Below are 18,161 nucleotides of genomic sequence, written 5' to 3' on the forward strand. Positions count from 1 at the left end.
TTTTATTTGCATTTGAGATTAGGTTTGTCATTTTTTTGTTGGGTGAGTTTGAGATCGAGAATTTTAAATTGTGACAGATCGAACAAGAGCTGAGAGTGACATTCAATTGAATAACCATGGCATCCGCAGGGGCTCCGTCACTCGGCACTGCAATGGGCAGTAAAGTAAATTGCACCTTCCTATTTTGACTTTTTTGTGATCATTGAACCCAACGATAATTATCCACGTGCACACCAGAATAGTAAAAAATAAAAAACACTCTCTCATATTCTTGAACACCAAGAAAAAATTCTCTCCTCTCCTCTTACGAAACGAAACCTTTTCTTGAATAACATCAACACAGATAAAACCAAACCTTTTCTTGAATAACATCAACACAGATATGGAGGAGATTAATCCAACATTTTATTTTGTTACTTTGGTTGACGATGAGATATCAGTTTTCAGAACTGGGTTCAATTTTCTTGGAGCAGAAGTACGAGTAGTAGTAGAAGAAGAAGAAGAAGTACACGAAGAAGAAGAAGTAGTAATAAAGGTATTATCTTTACATCCAATGCAGAATCAACCCCCAAACAGCTATGTGGATCTTAATGACATACGGTTCACAGTTGTAGGAGTATATCCAAGGGTGTATTTGATGGGAAAGAATCGTTTGGGGGAAAGGGATGTGGTAGGAGGTCAAATGTATAACGAAATTGAGAACTTGTGGTTTCCCCTTCCGCCCCCTCTTGTCCACAGGACTGGCCGTTACTGGTTAATGTAAATGTTCCCCAATATCCTTATGGTGCTGTTATCGCATTACCCTATCTTTTTGAGGACAAAGACGAGGACTTTGGTGAAATTTACTATCCATTAAAACAACCATTTTATGTCTCTATCAATAAACCCATAAATGTCCCTACATCTGAGATAACTTTATGTGCAGCTTCTGCTAAATTTTTGTATTGTGCACTAGAATACGATCAAGACTCAATCCATTGTTATTCATTTGTTACTCGTCCTTGGAACACAATTCGTGTTTATGCACCTTGTTCAGGTTGGGGTAGAGGCCAAGCCTCTATCTACCATGATGGGAAGCTCTGGACGTTTTCGGACGGAAATTTCTACTTCTATTGTCTGGAAGATAACGAGAGACATTATGGGGAAGTTCAATTCGTCCCTGAAATGTTGTGTATAGCTGGGGAGGTAATTGTCACTGATCCTTCAATTTTCCGTGTTGGTACTTTCTTTTACGTGGTTTGGTTATCGGAAGAATTGTCAGACCAACTCCTCGTCACCGTGTGGAAGTTTAAGATAGAAAGCAGTATTAAAAATGATGCCCTTGATGTGAGAATGGTTAAGAATAGCAGTCGCTTTTACAAATTTTCTCTCCACGGTGCTTCAACAAGCTTCAAAGTGGCGTGGTAAGTATTTTGCGATTTCACTTTTATGTTTGTGCAAATTATATGATATTTAATTGCATTTGCTTGTCTTGCATGCTCATTTACAGTCTTCAGATTTCGAAGAAACAGACCCCAAAACCCTACATTAAAACATACATCAACACTCTTTCGCGTACCCCAAATTCAGCTGATTATGTGCAGCTTTTGAAGCACACGGGTTCCTGCCCATCTGACGAGGTAAGATTGACACATGGGTTTCCTGATTTTATCGTTACATTTTCATTATATACTGTTAAGGGGTAGACAATGGAAGGGTAGCAGGGGCGGAACAAGGATTTTACACTTGGAAGTTGGCTATAGCCTCTTAGCCCTGTCCGCTCCCTGTTTCAGGTAGGGTGGTGGTGATTGGAAGCAGGATGGTATCGATCTGAGTTGAGTGAGTGCAAGGCTGGTGGCAGTTCTTGGGTTTCTTATTCTTATTGTATATGGGTGTATTGGGTCAGGGAATGTGGTTCTAGGAACTAATTTGTCAATATTTGTATGTTCATGTAAGATTCGGGATTATATGAATTTACTACTTTTGATTGAAATTGTCAATTTTATCAATAAAAAACATTGTGTGTGTGTGTGTGTGTGTGTGTGTGTGTGTGTGTGTGTGGGTGACCTTCATTTAAAACTTCATTTGTTTTAAACCATTTAAGATACTCTGTGTAGGTGACCTTTTCTGGGGAAGGACATCCTCCCAATTTGTACTCGGTGGATGACCTGCCAAAGCTTGTTGTGCAGAATCTTCATGAGCAACCTATTGTGATGAGCATGGACTTCCATCCAACACTGCCAACAATTCTTCTAGGTCTGCTACCTGAGTGTGTTTCTTATAGTGATTTAAGATAGATCTCGGCCTTATTTGATTTATACCTGCTTTAGGTCTTTACAATTGCAATTGGTGTTTCTGACTCGTTGTTCTTTTGCTCTGTGCTTAAGTTGGTACGAGCTTCGGCGTTATCACTATATGGGAAGTTGCATCTTCTTCAGTCATAGAAGAGATGACCTTCGAGCTATCTGATTTTTCAAGTTGGGGAATGCCATCACAGGTGTTTTTGTAGTTGGTATCTTTGTAAAAAAAAAAAAGCAATTGATACTTGCCCGCTTTATTTATAGTTCAATTTTCTGCATTTCCAGAAACGTGTACGTGTGAATTGCTGCGTCTGGGGTCCAGACGGATCTATCTTTGGTAAGAACTTAAATCGTCACCACCTTTCTTAAATCGTCACCACCTTTCTCTATTGTGTGTGTGTTACTGCTGGACCATTTATTTGTTATTTAGTTGACTTTATACTGCTGTCCTCTAGGTATTGCCTTTTCGAGATGCTATTTTCATACTTATAGCTTCGGCACAACAGGAGAAGTGAGGCACCAGCTAAGGGTAAGTTGCCCCTTTAAATTTCCTTTATGGTCTAGCAATATATAGGTTCTTGATTTGTTTGTCATTGCAGATTGATGCTCATATTGGTGGGGTAAATGATATTGCCTTTGCGTACAGTGGAAGCAATGTATGTGTTGTTACATGTGGTGATGACAGAAAGGTTAAGGTATAATCTCGAAAGTTTTGTTTGTTGTGTGTGTGTTGAGGTTTGGATCCTCATGTCTCTCACAATGTCACAGGTGTGGGATGCTGCATCTGGGCACATTCTATACGTATTTGAAGGTCACAAGGCTTCAGTTCACTCTGTCTGCCCTCATGATACAGAGGGCGTCCAGGTTGATTTCTACTCAATTCAGTTTTTTTGAGAGGTGGCATGTGTCACTCTTTTAAACAAATTATTAGTGCATACATTTTAAAGTAAATCTTTCCCCTGATTATGCAGTTTATAGCCTCTTCTGCTGCTGATGGGAAGATAAAAGTATGCAAGTTAGATTGTTTGGGATCAGGAGTGGATTATGATGCAGGTACACTTGGGTTAACAAGAATGCTACAAAGTGCAGGTGGAAGCAGGTGAGGCTTACTTTTCCCAAAATTGAGTTGTATCTGTAACTTTGTAACTCACCGATTAATGTCTCCCTTCATATGTTCAAGCGGTATTGAGTACTTAGTAATTAGTTTTGTGTCCCTCTGAATAAGTTCAAGTTGTATTTTCTACAGGCTCTTCTCCTGTGGAACAGGTATTGATGGTCAATCCCGTTTACTCGAGTGGAACAAACGTGATGGCATTGTGGAAAGGACATACATCGGGTTGAGAAACCAGTCTGCAGGTCTTGTGCACTTCGACATAGCCAAAAGCAGATTTTAGCTGCTGGCGATGCCCATCTCATTAAGTTCTGGGATGTAGACAAGTTATACAGGATAGCAAGTTCTAATGCAGGTGGAGGATTGTCTGTAAGTACACACCACTTATTCTTTTGTCCAATGAATTTTTGTTTGTCATAGAGGGAAAAATGACTTTCATCTTAATATACTACTTGCAGGCATGTGCTAAGCTGAAATTTAACAGAGACGGTTCACTACTTGCAGTAGTAACAAATGAGAATGGAATAAAAATCTTAGGCAATGCAGATGGCCAACGCTTGATAAGTATGGCGGAGCAGTGGGATTCTGAAGTATCAGAGAGCCCCTGTGTGCCAATCAATGTGAGGGTAATTTTTATACTTGCTAAAGATATTGTACAAGTTATAGCAAACGTTCTACTTCTTTATCTTTTGTCTGGATTTGCATTTGTAGTATTAGGACATCCATAACATTTACATGATGAGGGACTTTGTAACGGTATCTCACTCATTCTGTTTTTTTATTGTCCCAGGATGTTGCTACTACTAAAAATGTGCTGTTAAGTCAGGATATTACGAGTGACTCTGACGTATCACCATCTAGCATGGCTGATGTGGAGAAGGAGCTGGGTTCCTAGTGGGGACCAATTTATGGCAAAACAAGGTAATGAGTCGATTATTTAGAATTCTATCAACCGGAAAATATCTACTGAAAACCAATTGGGAAACAAGATACCACGCTTAAAGAAAACTAGGTCTAATACCTGACATCTGGGCCATCGTGGTCTGAAAAATTAAACACATATTTAATTGGATTTACTGTACAGGTATAGGAGAAAGTGGAGCCTACTCACTTGGAATTGTAGGCCAATTCTTGCCACATTAAACAATTTGGGGCAGGGAATTTTATAGTGACAAATCACTTAATATTAGTTTCTTTTTATTGTAGTGTTCTCAGAAATGCGTAGTCAGTGCCTCGGATACTCTCATAGTCTCTAATTGCTTAGAAAATTGGTTGGGCGGACTAGGCAGGCTGGGTCGCAATAAATAAATAAAAACACAACAAAAAGCCCGAGAAACGGAGACCTAGTTGAGTAGTTATGGAAAATGTTTGGTTGGAAAACTCTTATGCCTTTCTAGAAAGGTTGTTTTTTTCTTTTGAACTTTGGATTGTGAGAATAGTTTGGGTGGGAATAATTTTTTATATTGTTTTGTAATCCTAGTTGTATTAAGAAGCTTGTTTATGTGGTTTTGAGAAAGCTCACCCTCATTTATAAATAGGTCTTGTAGGCTCTATTAGAGGGGGACCAATTAGTGAGAAGAGCCTAGGGTTAGGGTATTGAAAACAGAATAGAGGATTGAGGGTTGCAAACTGTAGGAGGAGAAAAATGTCCATCTTAGAAAGAGTATGAAGATAGTGCATCCTGTAGAGGTGATCATCATTGTCTTGTATGGAGCAAGAACTGAGATCTTCAGCCATCAAGTTTCAACATATCCTCTCTGTTTGTCCAATGCTTGATAAGTTTGGCGGAGCAGTGGGATTCTGAAGTATCAGAGAGCCCCTGTGTGCAGTCAATGTTAGTTTTTTTTTTAATTGCTCGTCCGTTTTTACTAATCAAAGATATACATCCCTTCTGGTATGCATGATTTATTGATTTTCTGGATTTCACTCCTTTGTTTTCTGTTTGTGTACCTCCAATCCTGTGAGCTTCTGATAGAAAAGTGCCTGCTGTTTCAGATGTAGGCGAACCATCATATGCAGAACCAGATGTGCCCTCCTCAAGTCCTGCTGCTAGTAGTCAGCTAGCTGGACATTGTTATAAATGATCAGTCACGTTATACATTGATACTACAGATGCTGTGGAGAGTCCTTCCCTACAACAAGCAGCCTTGTCATTGACCTTTGCATTCAGCCGAAAAAGTTTTTGCCACTTGAAGACGTCTTATAGTTTCTTTCTGTTTTTGTAAATTTTGTAGTCGTGGTCGGTCATATTGTTTCTGGTTTTGTAATTTTACAAAATTTGAACCGTGGAAAGAATTAAACAGGAGAGAAAAAAAAAATGCAATTGTCTATTGTAAATTTGTGTCTAAGAATAATTGTTTTATCGGAATTCGAATAAGAAAGATACAGTAACTACTCCCATTGTCATTAAGGAATGAGAAAAAATAATAACTAAAAGATAATCGGTCCTTAAGGAGTAGCCTTGAGATCCTTAAGAGCAACTGCATAACTTTGTGCATGACAACTTTAAAGGACCTGCAAAACACAACGGTTGGAATAGAAAATATTTTTTTGCGGTATTCTACTATTTCAGTACTTGCTTCAAAACAAAAGTATAAGCTACCAAGAGTGTTAATACATTTAAAAGTATAAGTGTATATATAAGAATCATTAGCATTAGATATATAGTACTTGGTTTCTTTATGAGAGCATGTAAGACATAACCATCAAAAAAAGAAAGAAAGAGAGCATGTAAGACATGACACGAAAAAGAGTAACTCAAAAGCAATACATGTCTAACCATTTATATCATATGTCAATCAATTTAAATCTGAACCCTCAGCCAAACAGTAATATCTAAGCAATGAGATATATGGTTCTCTACTATCATATAATTCAAATTCTGATGGAAGCGTGAGGTCTAAACGGTCAAGATAACAGTAATACACTAACCATTCAAATTCAACTTCAATCTATCCTATAATAGATTGGAGGACTTGAACCCAATAATCTCCAAATTTTGAAGTGATTACAACACTATCAAACTACAAAATGCCAAAAACTTGCAACGAATCGAAAAGGAATAAAACTGAAGAAAAATATAAAGACAAAAGTAATATCAAGCTCCTTGATATAAAGTTTTTGAACAATTTTGTTAAAACAACATAACAATTTCTAATAGAAAACAACCACTGAATGTACGTAGAGCAACAAAAAAGAAATCTTTGAGCTAACATTTTTCTTCTAGTTGCGTGTAATCAAACCATTATTGTCCTTCTATTCATTGTTATCTAAACACCTCAAAATCAACTGATTTTGAGATATTGGTTAAATTGTTTCTAAGAAACCAGGAGAACGTGGTATATTAGATTGGGATAAGACTAACCACGAATGAATATAATTCTGATCAAACAAAGAAGCAATATTTGTGGGGCTCAAGAAAAATAGGTGACAACAATGAAAAGTTTATGGGGTTCTCAAGTTAAAAGTGTATGGTGTAGTAACTTGGTTAGCTAAAACAAACATTTGGCATGTAGTATATATTTAAATTATCAGCATAAATATTTACATGCATAAGGACCATGGATTAAAAAAGCATAGACTTACGATGCCACACAAAGATTCCTCTGAGTTAATCATCATGAGGCTTTTTCCGCAATTGCACATGAGGCTGAGGGAGGCTATTAACCTCGCAGACTTTTGCTTCTGTGATATCTGAATATAGGTAAGAGCAACATTACAATAATAGTAGGAACTTAAAGAGATTTTAGGGAAAATTTGAGTTCTGACTCTTTAATTTTCGCACTTACTTCTTTCACCTTGTATTATTGGGGAGGAAATGCCATTCTGCGAGTAAGTATGGCTTCCACTAGATGTTCCCCTTTCACGGATTCATGGATGTCTTCTAAGCATGTGGTAAGTTTCAGTGCTTCTTTTAAATTGTTTGAAGGTCTTGAAACCTCAGCGTGGCTTTCAGGAGCTGATTGCTTCGTATTCTTCTGAACTGGAAGTATAGAAAGAGAGGGAGAGTCTATTCCCTTAGGATTTGATCCAATACCAATTCTTTGACATATTTTTCTAAAAGACGGCATCTCCCACAAACTGTTTCCTGCTCCACTCAGAGTATGTGAAATTTCCATATCGGCGCTAAGAGCGAAGCTTCCTGTAATAGAAGAGGATTAGAAACTTTGTGCAATTTTACAAATGTTTGTGAGATATCATTTCAGAAAATAGTTGTTAACAATAGCCGAAGAATAAAAGATTGTCCATAAACACAATTGACAGAATAGATAACACTTACCTTGGCTCAAAGCAACAACATACCTACATACCTGAGACAACACGACATACAGAGGCCTGCATATTGTTTAACAAAGAAAGCCCCCTCTAAAAAGTTGTAAAGGCAAAAATCAGTTCCTTACTCTCCTACAATAACAATTTTAATATAAAAATTATTTCCATACACAAACCTATATGTGGTGCATAATTCAAAGTAAATCAGAAACAATTTGGTGGAAAAATACCTGTAGAATGCTTTGAACTTTAAGTATCTAAAGCACTCTAAAATTCTTGGACACCACTAAAAAGAATAGATCGAAGTTGCTGCCAATCACATACTTAAACAACTAATTAAACACCATAGCGTCCATATATCCATTTAGATGGTGGGTTTGTTTTTTATACGTATTTCATAGCAAGTTGGTAAAATAATATTTTCTCCCCTGTCTTGGCCTAGTGATTTCACACCAAAAATATATAACCTCTTTCCAATTATGAACAACTCAATAACCCCTAGTTTCAAAACTAATATTATAACAAGACTTTCAGGAATGCATTGTACCTGAAAGTAATTTAAACGGTCTGAGAATTGAAAACAACCTCACCAATTTGCCAGAAAATAGGTGTCTAAAACTTTTCTCAACAAATCGATCTACCATTGTTTCAATAGTCATGTCTAAGTGTAAAGAGTTCAACCCTACTACAACTCCCATTTGTTAAGGTTATAGTAAAAATGTTGAACAAATAATGAAAAAGTACATCATTTAGTAAATGCATTTATATAAACCTTCCATTACTTGATATATATATATATATATACAAAAAAATGGTTAAACTGTAATTCAGTAACATCATCGTCATGGAGGTTTTCCCGCTAATTTATTATGGAAAAGGTTCAAAATGTAGTTATTCCTTTACCGAAAAGGTGATCAGCAAAATACTTACATATTGGTTGCCTACCAAGGCTTTTTGTTTAGGAGATATGCGGCAACAGATAACAGAATCACAAATTACAACGAAGCGTAGGAACTTACCGTTCATGTCAATTCTCAAAGCCAGATGAAGAGCTTTTCCATCAACTACTAAAGAAAAAGGAGCGTCCTTGTTACTCCCCTCACAACACACTTGATAAGCAGTTTCAATTTGGAGAAATATATCTTCTACCAAATCCTGCAATAGACACATTAGCACAGCCAACTCATATAATATTACTGCAGAGTACCATGCAATGCAACCAACTCAAATATGCTTCAATTCTACATATTGTTACAAAGTCACAATGAGATTTCAAAAGCAAATAGGTACTTAACAAAAGCGCGTACTTCCAATTCTCAAATAGATATTTAATTAAATGCAGTACACAACAACAATGATAACAACCGATATACAGACGACAGTAGTAAAGAATTAGAACATACTTAAATGCAATGCAATACTTGCTAAATTTTCCATTTTGAACTATATCAATGAAAAACATTTACAAATTAGAGAATATAAAAAACAAATAAAAGGAGTTAACTGAATTCAAGAATGATAGCAACTATACTTTTTCTGAAAATCCCAAAGCTCAATTCACTGAAAGGACACAAACCTGTTTAGAGCGAAATCACAACACAATGGAAGACAGGGGAAGAGAAGGGGCCATATATAACCAACCCAGCGACAAAACCCCAATAAAACACGAACCCATTTTTAATTTATTATAAAAAAGACAATACATGTTAATTTTCAAGATAGCAGACAATGGCCTCAGATTAGGCACAATCTGCAATACACTGAAGTTCATGAAATACTACTCTTAGTAACTAAAAAGGTGCCACACGCGCAGTTATACCTGGGGCAGAAGCACATTGGGGGAGTAAGTCTTCCTGAAAAAGCAATACATAAAACCGTAGATAATATTAGAACCCAACTAAAACTATATATCTGGTACGTAATAAAAGAAAAACATAAAACAACCCATCACCACTTCACACAATGACAACAAACAAAAATGAAACAACAAATCCATATTCTAGGTAACTGGTGAAGTTCTAAAATTGAGCTCTACAAACAAAGAGATCAGATTTTATTGAAACGCTGAAACCCTATTGGATCACGAAGAACAACCGTTTAAGGATCACTAAACGTAGGAACCCACACAATACTTGCTACCAAAAAAATAAAAATGGCAACTAATATGCACATTCAGTGAACCCAAACAGATCGAGATTCTTGAGAATAAATGAATTGGGATAGGAAGGGCCTCAACTTAAAAGAAAGTACAGTCAGAACCAAAGTAGCACCATTCCTTCAATTCACCCAAATAAAACCTTAAAAATTATGATAATGTCACTTATTGGGCAACACTATAAACACAACATATAACAGCTGAAAAGAAGCCAATTAACTTTTAGGAGCCGAGTTGAGCTCCTGATATAGATATGGCTTGAGGGCATCCTCAAAAACGGGGTCCTCCATGACATCGAAAGAATATAACTCTTAGAAGACAGAAGGTTGATTTTCAAAATGTTTGAGGCACATAAATAACACTTTTGCTTAGAATTATGTCACGTAAATGTCACATATATGATCGCTCGTCTTACCTGAAACCATGGTGGCATTGTGCTATCTACAACATATAATTAAGGATTCAGTGAATCATCTCTCAGTTATATAGATTGTCCTAGAGCCTATCCCTAGATCTTCTTGATGTCCTCGTTTCATTCGACAATGCAGATAGGGATTATCTCCAAGCCAACAAGTGCGTAGTAATTCATCAACTACAATTTTTCACTTGGACCAAACAATAGTTATAAGGAAGTATCATTCCCAAAACTATATATTTATGATGAATAAAGCAATAATCATAACTGAGTGCCCGGAAAGTACTATTGAATCTAATCCTTGGTTGCTCTGTTGCACTCTGTCATTTACAGTATATGAAATCATACCCTAGTCGACCCCCACACACGCAGAGAAGAAGATATGAAAAGTACTTTTATAAATATTCTCTATTACTTTAGAACATGTAAGATATAACACTTACAAGTCGGTAACAATCAAAGCAACACAGAAATAATGTACTTTCTTTCTATCGATTTTAGAAATTTAAAAACGAACATACAATTAAAAGTTGTTTAACTGCAATTGGCTATTGGACAGAGTATAGAAAAAGCACATAATCACTTAATAGGGAATTAGACGGTGGTGGTTGTAGAATGTGGCTTATGCACTCATAGTCTCATACAAGTGTACAACAACCAATATCACCTCTTATGTAGATTAAAAAAAAAGGATAAACAAATTAATTTGATAGATCATGACCTGTTCCTTTAAGTATTACTATTACTTCTTGTCTTGAAGTGCTAGAATCTTAGGAAAAACTTATTAAAAATGTTTCCAAAAGAATCCATGACATTGAGCTTGTCTTGAAGTGTCATCGATCGCTTAGATTTTCAGAGCATCTTTAGGAGAGCTACCAAAAAAACACCAAAATTTTGAAGCAAAAAAACACCAAACCAAAAAAACACCAAACAACTTTAGGAGCAACATCAAAGTTTCACCAAACAACTACGTGGTTTTGCCAAAACCACGCCACTAAAGCCTAACTGACATGCCCAAGCCTACGCGGTTTTCCCTGAAAACCACGCCATGTATCGCACATAAACTTTTTTCTTTCCCAATCTCTAGCGTGGTTTTCACAAAACCGCGCCATATAAGCCCAATTAAAAGCCCAAGCCCACGCGGTGTTGGAAAAACCGCGTGAGTGATTTGATACAGCATCAAACCTGGAACCAAATATTGGCCGATTTGTTGGAAATTTGGTGTTTGGTGCTAGGTTGATATCACTCCTAAAGATGCTCTTACGATCATCAAATGTAATAAAACCGACGCCTTTTTGTTACCTGGGAAAACATGCAACACACACTACAATCTCAAAAAAGATTTTAGATTTTATGTGAAGTCACAGACAAAAGATATAGAATATAGAACAGAAAATGCACTCTAAAACATTCCCGTGAATCATAAAGAACACGTACAGAATAACTCAAGTAAGGATTAAGTCATAACGTTGGGTTATATGAAATTAATCAATATTTGATGATGCAACAGCTATATGTACATACTTAAGGAGCATAACTCCACCATTCTAAGATGCAGACATAGCTCAACACAAAGTTTGGGAAACTGGAGTTACAATTTAGTTTTAAATGGGCAACCCTTCTTTTGCTTCAACTGCCTGGTGGAGAGATTAGGGAGTCGAAAGAGTGGGAGAGATGTTGGGTTTCTTCCCTTCGTACTCTCTCTTTGGTCTTTTCATTTTTTTTGAAACTTCTAATTAATTGCCATTTATGGTGGCGTACAATTAAAAATGATGGCGTGGATTTGGATTTTTAATTTACCATCGCATCACATGAAATAATTACTCCTATTCAAATGTGTTGTGCAATAATTTAGGTTAAAGACAATATGGATACCACAAATTTTACCAAGGTTAAAAAAACCAAGTAGCCCTTCCAAATAGTATGTAGGATTGGGATATTATACGTAAGAAAAATATCCAGATGAATTTAAGAGACCAGGTTAGGAGCTTGAGTCCGGCATAATCAAGGCTTGATTAGTTGGATCATGTGGTTTATAAAAAAACCTGGTGAAGTAGAAACTGGGCTGGGTCCTATCCTACCACGTTACGAGTGTACGACCATAGTTGCCACCTCTGCTCCCATTTTGGTCATGTTTACTACCACTGGAATTTGAACATACCAATATGTGTTGTAAGTTGTAACATGGGTTGCGAATCCCATCAACACATCGAAGTAGTGAATCTCTCTTCTCATTTTTATTTTTTATTTTTTTTTCCGATGAAAATATAAATGAGTATTGAACCACTATTACATGCGATTATAATGCCTGTCGTGGGCAAATATCGTCACCCCGATATTCCAGCCTAAAATATGGTGATATATCGCTAATTGGTAAATAAGTTTGTACATTACAGTTAGAAGGCGGAAAATGAAGGAAGAAGAAGAGAATGGAGAGAGAGAGAGAGAAAAATAATTGTAACCGATACTATCTAGCAATAACAAACTTCATTTTTCATTTTGATTCAATCTCTATCTTCATCTTTAGTTCTTCAGTTCTTCTCAATCGAAGTTAGTTTCTCTAATCACTACATTGGCGCCGTCTGGGTTCAAAGACAAAGATCGATTGTTTTTGTCTTTCGTTTTTCTTTTTCTTTGATCAAATCTATTGATTAAAATCTTGGTGAGAAAGAGAAACTGGTGGTAAGATCAGTGAGGAATTAAGGATCAAGAAAGAACATTCTTTTCTTAGTTTCTTTGAAGTTTGTGAATCTAGTGTGAAGGTGTTGGAAAGAGTTTTGATAGGATCAGTAGAGGATAGAATTTGGTTAAAGAGTTTATAATCAAGATGCCTCCTAAACGAGCAACAACAAGTAAAGCATTGATGGTTGAGAAAACAAGTACATCTCAAGCAGCATCAAAGAATGCAGATAGAAGAACTAGAAGGTCAACAAGTAGATTGCTGGAAGAGGTGGAGGAGATACGAGAGGAAGAAGTATCCTTGAAAGACTTGTTGAGAAGAATGAATGAGTTAGAAAAGCATAATCAGATGTTAATGGCTGAGAATAAATCAATAAGGGAAGAGAAGGAGAAGCGTACTGAAGACGCTATGTATGAGAAGGATGATGAGGAATCAAGTTCAGGAACTCCAATAGTGCGAAAGAGTCATCTCGAGGAGAGGAGAAGAAGTCATGTCGAGGAAGTACAAGCTGTAGCGAGAATGACTCCGAAAGAGGTGAATGAAGAAGAATGTAAAGCATTAGTCACGAAGGAGATGGTACAAGAAATGATGCAAAAGCAATTAGGAAATCAGTTATTGGAAAAGGTCTCGACATCAATAAGAAAGCTAGCAGATGATGTCGGTAGGAATCCATTAGGAAAGGAGATAGAGAGGGTCTCGTTACCTCCGAAGTTCAATAATCCATAATTGAGCCAATATGAAGGAGCTACGGACCCCATGGACCATCTGTTTAGTTATCGACATCAGTTCTCGATATATCAGGGCACCGAATATTGGGATACTGTATTATGTAGGTCATTTTCGTCAAGCTTGAAAGGAAAGACATTAAAGTGGTTCTGCACAATTCCAGAAGGATCCATTTCATGCTTTTGAGAGATTGAAGAAAGGTTCCTTACTAATTATGGTCACCAAAGGGTGAAGCCAAAGCAGGTTTCGGCCTTGTTCCAATTGAAGCAAGCAAAGAAGGAGTCGTTAAAAGATTTTTTAACAAGGTTCAAGGCTGAAACGCAGTCAGTGGAAAGATTGGAGGAGTCAGAAATGACAGCGGTCATAGCTTTTCAAGCTGGAGTAATACCAGGATCTTATATGCATAAGTATCTTTTGAGGAAAGAGGTGAAAACATTGCAAGAGTTGTATGATAAGGTGGATAGAGATATCATAGTAGAAGAGGGGTTGAGAACCGCCACTGTGCAAGCGGTATTGCAGGTCACCGATGCGGGGAAAAAAAGAGAGAGATAGTAATGATCGCTATGAGAGTTGAGACTCCTCGAGGTCAGATAACAAAAGCCCTCAGGAGCATTATGCAAATCGAGATAATCAGCTACAACAGTGAAGAAGGTATGACAAAACATTGAAAGAAGAGCTTGATCCTAGAAATTTCATAGCTCTAAATTCAATGGCAGAAGATATTTTGCGAAGAATAGCAAAGGAAGATTTTGTGGTGTGGCCGAAATACACTCTTAGAGAAATGAAAGGAAAGCCTTACTACCAATTTCATAAGATTGAGAACCACGAGACTAATAGGTGTCTCCAGTTATTAAAAGAGATAGACAGGCTCATGAAAGATGGGAAACTAAGAGAGTTTCGGGCCGATGTTAGACCAGCAGAAACAACGACCATAAGAAAAAAGCTATTGGGCAAAATCATATTTGGTCGAAACATAATTGACACGTTCGGTACAGTTTTCAGCAATCAATTTCGTTCAAATTTTTTACTGTGCATTTTTCAGCCATTTTTTAACTACAATACATCCCGTATACGTTAGTTTGACATTATTTCGTTTCCGATAATTCACGATATATATATATATATATATATATATATATATATATATATATATATATATATATATATTTTTTTTTTTTTTTTTTTTTTTTTGATTTTCCAATTATTTCTTTTTCGCGACGACAATTTTATACATTCCGCTCATTTTTTTTTTCTTTGCCATATGAACTTTGTTCGCATGCCAAAGAGGGGTGTTTTTCGACCCCCACCTACGTGGCAAACGTCCATTGGTAGGAGTCTCCACTTTATTCGTTTAATCGACAGGGCTAAAGCCCAATTCGCAATACCATGGATCAATGTACAGGCCCATTAACTCATGTGTCTAAGGCTGAACCTTAGACACATGGCTTGCCACTTATGTACATTAATTTATGTCTAGATTCGTTTTCTTATCAATGAGATAATTATCAGTTGAGAGTTATATTCTATCACAATAACTCAAGCTACAAAAATACTTGAGCTACAAGGATTCTCTACTCTACCTATATAAATACAAAACTATTTTTCATTCAGAACTACGTTCTTGAGACTTGATCCCACTGATAATTTGGGTACGTAGGCAACCGCAAGGTACAGTCTCATCATTCCCCCGATCACCATCATTTTTCTAATTACTTTTCTACGTTCTTCATCTTTTTCATCAACACTTGGTGTTTTGATCATATTTGGTCGAAACAGATACAATTCCACCAAAGTGGATATTTCTTTTTCATTTTTTACTATTGACATATGTACCTTACTTCCTTGGTGACTCCATTCCTAAAAGCTATTACCGTGGTCTTCTCATCTAAACTCTCTACCTTCATGGCCTCCGCATTGAATCTAGACGTACAATCATTTCCTCCTTTTCTTATTTCACATAAAAGAGCACAAACGCATCCACCACTCTTTCTCTTTTGATGAATGTAATGAGTAACGAATGCCCTTTCTAGATCACTGAACTTCTCTATGCTTCCAGCTGGAAGCCGATAAAACCAATCGGAAGCTCTCTCCTTCAAACTTGTCGGAAAAAGCATACACCACAAGCCATTGAACTTACCCTCATGCCATAAAGCCAACTATTGATGAAAATGTTGTATGTGGTGCACCGGATCTCCTTTTCCATCAAATTTATCGAATCTGGGCTGTGTGTACCTCCTGGGTACCTCTGTCGACCTCATCACCGCTGCCAATGGGTTATGACTTAGCCTTGTTTTTATCTGGTTCGCCGCTTCTCTGTTTTCCTGTTGTATTGGTTGGATGGCCTCTCTCTTCCTTTCTAACATGTATTGAACTTGTTGCAAAATGACATCATTTGTTATTCTGCCACCTTCCACTTGTAGATCTGGCTCTATTCCCTTTCCTACTCCATCTAACGGCTTCAAAGGTTCCCCCTCTAAGTCTTCTTCATCTAACTATCCTTCCCTTCGTTTTCTTCTATGCTCGCCTCCGCCGTTTCTCTCTCTCTCCTAAACCTTCCATTCTCTTCCCTTAGCTTATCCATCTCTACCTCCATCTCTCTCATTCTCTCCACTTGCCGCCAGATCTGCTTCTCTTCCTACCACCTCTATTTGATTGACCATTTCTCTACTATCTACTTCCACGACCTCCGTTTATGTCTCTTCTCTTGCTTTTCTTTTCGATAGCACCGTGGCTTTTAACGGGCGTGGTCGTGAGTTCAGTCCGCTCGGACGGCGCCAATTGTTGTGACCTCTTTCTTTTCTAGTCTGAACCTTTTTTTTTCTCTCCCCTCTTCTTTAGGGTTTCCCTCCTATTTATACTTGGTTCCTCCGTAGTCTGCGCCCTCTCTTTGATCTTCCTTCCATCCATCCGTTCTAATGAACCCACGTGTCCTCTCTAACTTCGCACACCTGTCCACCGCCTTTTGTGGTATCCTCTCTATTTCTGCTCCATGCTTCGCTGCCTACTCCCAGTCCGTGATGACCCATCAGCTCATAGACTCCTCTGAACCTTTGGGTCCATTAATCCCAAATCAGTCCACAACATAGTCCACTCCTATATCCTGAATGTGCCACATACATATCACTGCCACTCTCAATCATCTCGTACATATACAAATCAGTCCACAACATAGTCCACTCCTATATCATGAATGTGCCACGTACATATCACTGCCACTCTCAATCATCTCGTACATATATGTTATTTACCTTTTGCATACTCCTGGTCCGCGGACTCCCTTGAGCCAAGTCACTTCACCCTTACCATGGACCATTAGACTCCATAGTCTAGTGCTATAACACAAACAACACTCAATACCCAAAAAGCAGGTATACTAAATTCTTGCTCAAGTAATCTCTCTTTTAACAGTAGTTAAACGTTCAACTAATGCTTGTGTAAGATGTAGCATGATATGGGCATATGGCTACTGTTACAACTTGATCTTGTGCTGCATGCATGTCGTTTGATTTCACCACAAAGTCCTTATTATGTGTATCATAATATAATATATAGTTGATTAACTTGGTTGATCTTGTGCCGCTTGTCGTTTGATTTACGCCACCAAATCCTCATCAGTTAGTTCTCATGCGTAACTTAGTTGATCTTGAATCTTGATATGCATGTATATGTAGTTTGTCATTTGTCCGCCACCAAGCATATGGTTCATTATGATTTGTATTCTTGCATTTCAACTCATTAGCATTTTTCTGCCGTGGATTTACTTCTGGTGCACCATTCCTCGTTTGCATTAGTGCACCGACCATAGAACAAAACATTTATAAAATTGTACGGAAATCTGTCGAAATATCACCTCTTGGCATTAATAAAAACCATCAATTTTCAAACATTTCGGAAATGTATGCCGAGTTTAGTTGTTAAAATTTGGACAAACGTTCGGCATTCCCGTATGTAACTTGCTGCACTAGTTTTCCACCCTGACCTCATACTACGTTACACTTCTACCAACTTCAACTCCATCGCCCTGCAGCTGACATTTAAACCCAAATTTTTAAAGCTTTCTATCTCAGAATGGATTTGTTCTTGTCGTGCTTCGACAACTGCAGCTTTACTCTCTTAGTCTCCATATTATTATGCTTAATTAACTTCACTGGCAATTTCTTTGTCATGCCGGAATCGTTCAGTTATGATTTGTCAGTCAAAATCACTTAATTTGGTTCGTTCACGTGTGGGGACTGGGGAGCGCCTTTTGGCATTGCCAAATCAACACTTTGCAAAACTTTTAGTTTTGTGTCTTTGAGATTGTTTACTAAGCCCAACGCATGATGGAGTTGGCTTACCCGGATTTGCTTTGGGTTGGTTAGAGAATTTTAATTGTTTCAAATAAACGGAGGTGTTGAGAGAGGCAGTCGGGCCGGCTCAAGATAATTGGGCCTAAGAATAGAGGACCTTCTACCGATAATATATATGCCAATAAAAATTGTTATATATATATCCCTACAAAAAGTGCATCCTTATAATGACAT

General features: G+C 37.4%; 1 protein-coding gene and 1 long non-coding RNA gene across 8 annotated transcripts; one reads left to right on the forward strand and one right to left on the reverse strand.

The window, feature by feature from the left end:
• The first annotated feature begins 258 nt into the window (after positions 1 to 258).
• Positions 259 to 5,727, forward strand: LOC147512967 (protein TOPLESS-RELATED PROTEIN 2-like). 2 transcript variants are annotated; one of them, XM_086595958.1, is made up of 14 exons: positions 259 to 759; positions 1,037 to 1,403; positions 1,490 to 1,619; positions 2,097 to 2,235; positions 2,367 to 2,476; positions 2,565 to 2,616; positions 2,735 to 2,808; positions 2,879 to 2,974; positions 3,048 to 3,143; positions 3,251 to 3,378; positions 3,526 to 3,759; positions 3,849 to 4,016; positions 4,181 to 4,311; positions 5,386 to 5,727. In XM_086595958.1, the coding sequence occupies exons 2-11, from the start codon at positions 1,165 to 1,167 to the stop codon at positions 3,671 to 3,673; spliced, it is 1,212 nt and encodes a 403-aa protein (XP_086452084.1). In that variant the 5' UTR covers positions 259 to 759; positions 1,037 to 1,164; the 3' UTR covers positions 3,674 to 3,759; positions 3,849 to 4,016; positions 4,181 to 4,311; positions 5,386 to 5,727. The 2 variants fall into 2 exon arrangements, with proteins under 2 accessions (XP_086452084.1, XP_086452083.1); XM_086595957.1 differs by having other exon boundaries at positions 259 to 1,403; positions 3,849 to 4,010.
• On the reverse strand, positions 5,703 to 11,018 carry LOC147512968 (uncharacterized). Of its 6 annotated transcripts, none has more exons than XR_015215154.1 (5): positions 10,676 to 11,018; positions 9,482 to 9,515; positions 7,179 to 9,222; positions 6,976 to 7,083; positions 5,703 to 5,904 (listed from the first exon to the last, which is right to left on the reverse strand). It is a non-coding gene; the product is annotated as an uncharacterized LOC147512968 (long non-coding RNA). The 6 variants fall into 6 exon arrangements; XR_015215155.1 differs by having other exon boundaries at positions 7,179 to 7,531; positions 7,701 to 9,222; positions 9,482 to 11,018; XR_015215153.1 differs by having other exon boundaries at positions 10,754 to 11,017.
• Positions 11,019 to 18,161: the final 7,143 nt, after the last annotated feature.

This window comes from Coptis chinensis, chromosome 3 (genome assembly GCF_015680905.1).
Source record: "Coptis chinensis isolate HL-2020 chromosome 3, ASM1568090v1, whole genome shotgun sequence".
NCBI lineage: Eukaryota > Viridiplantae > Streptophyta > Magnoliopsida > Ranunculales > Ranunculaceae > Coptis > Coptis chinensis.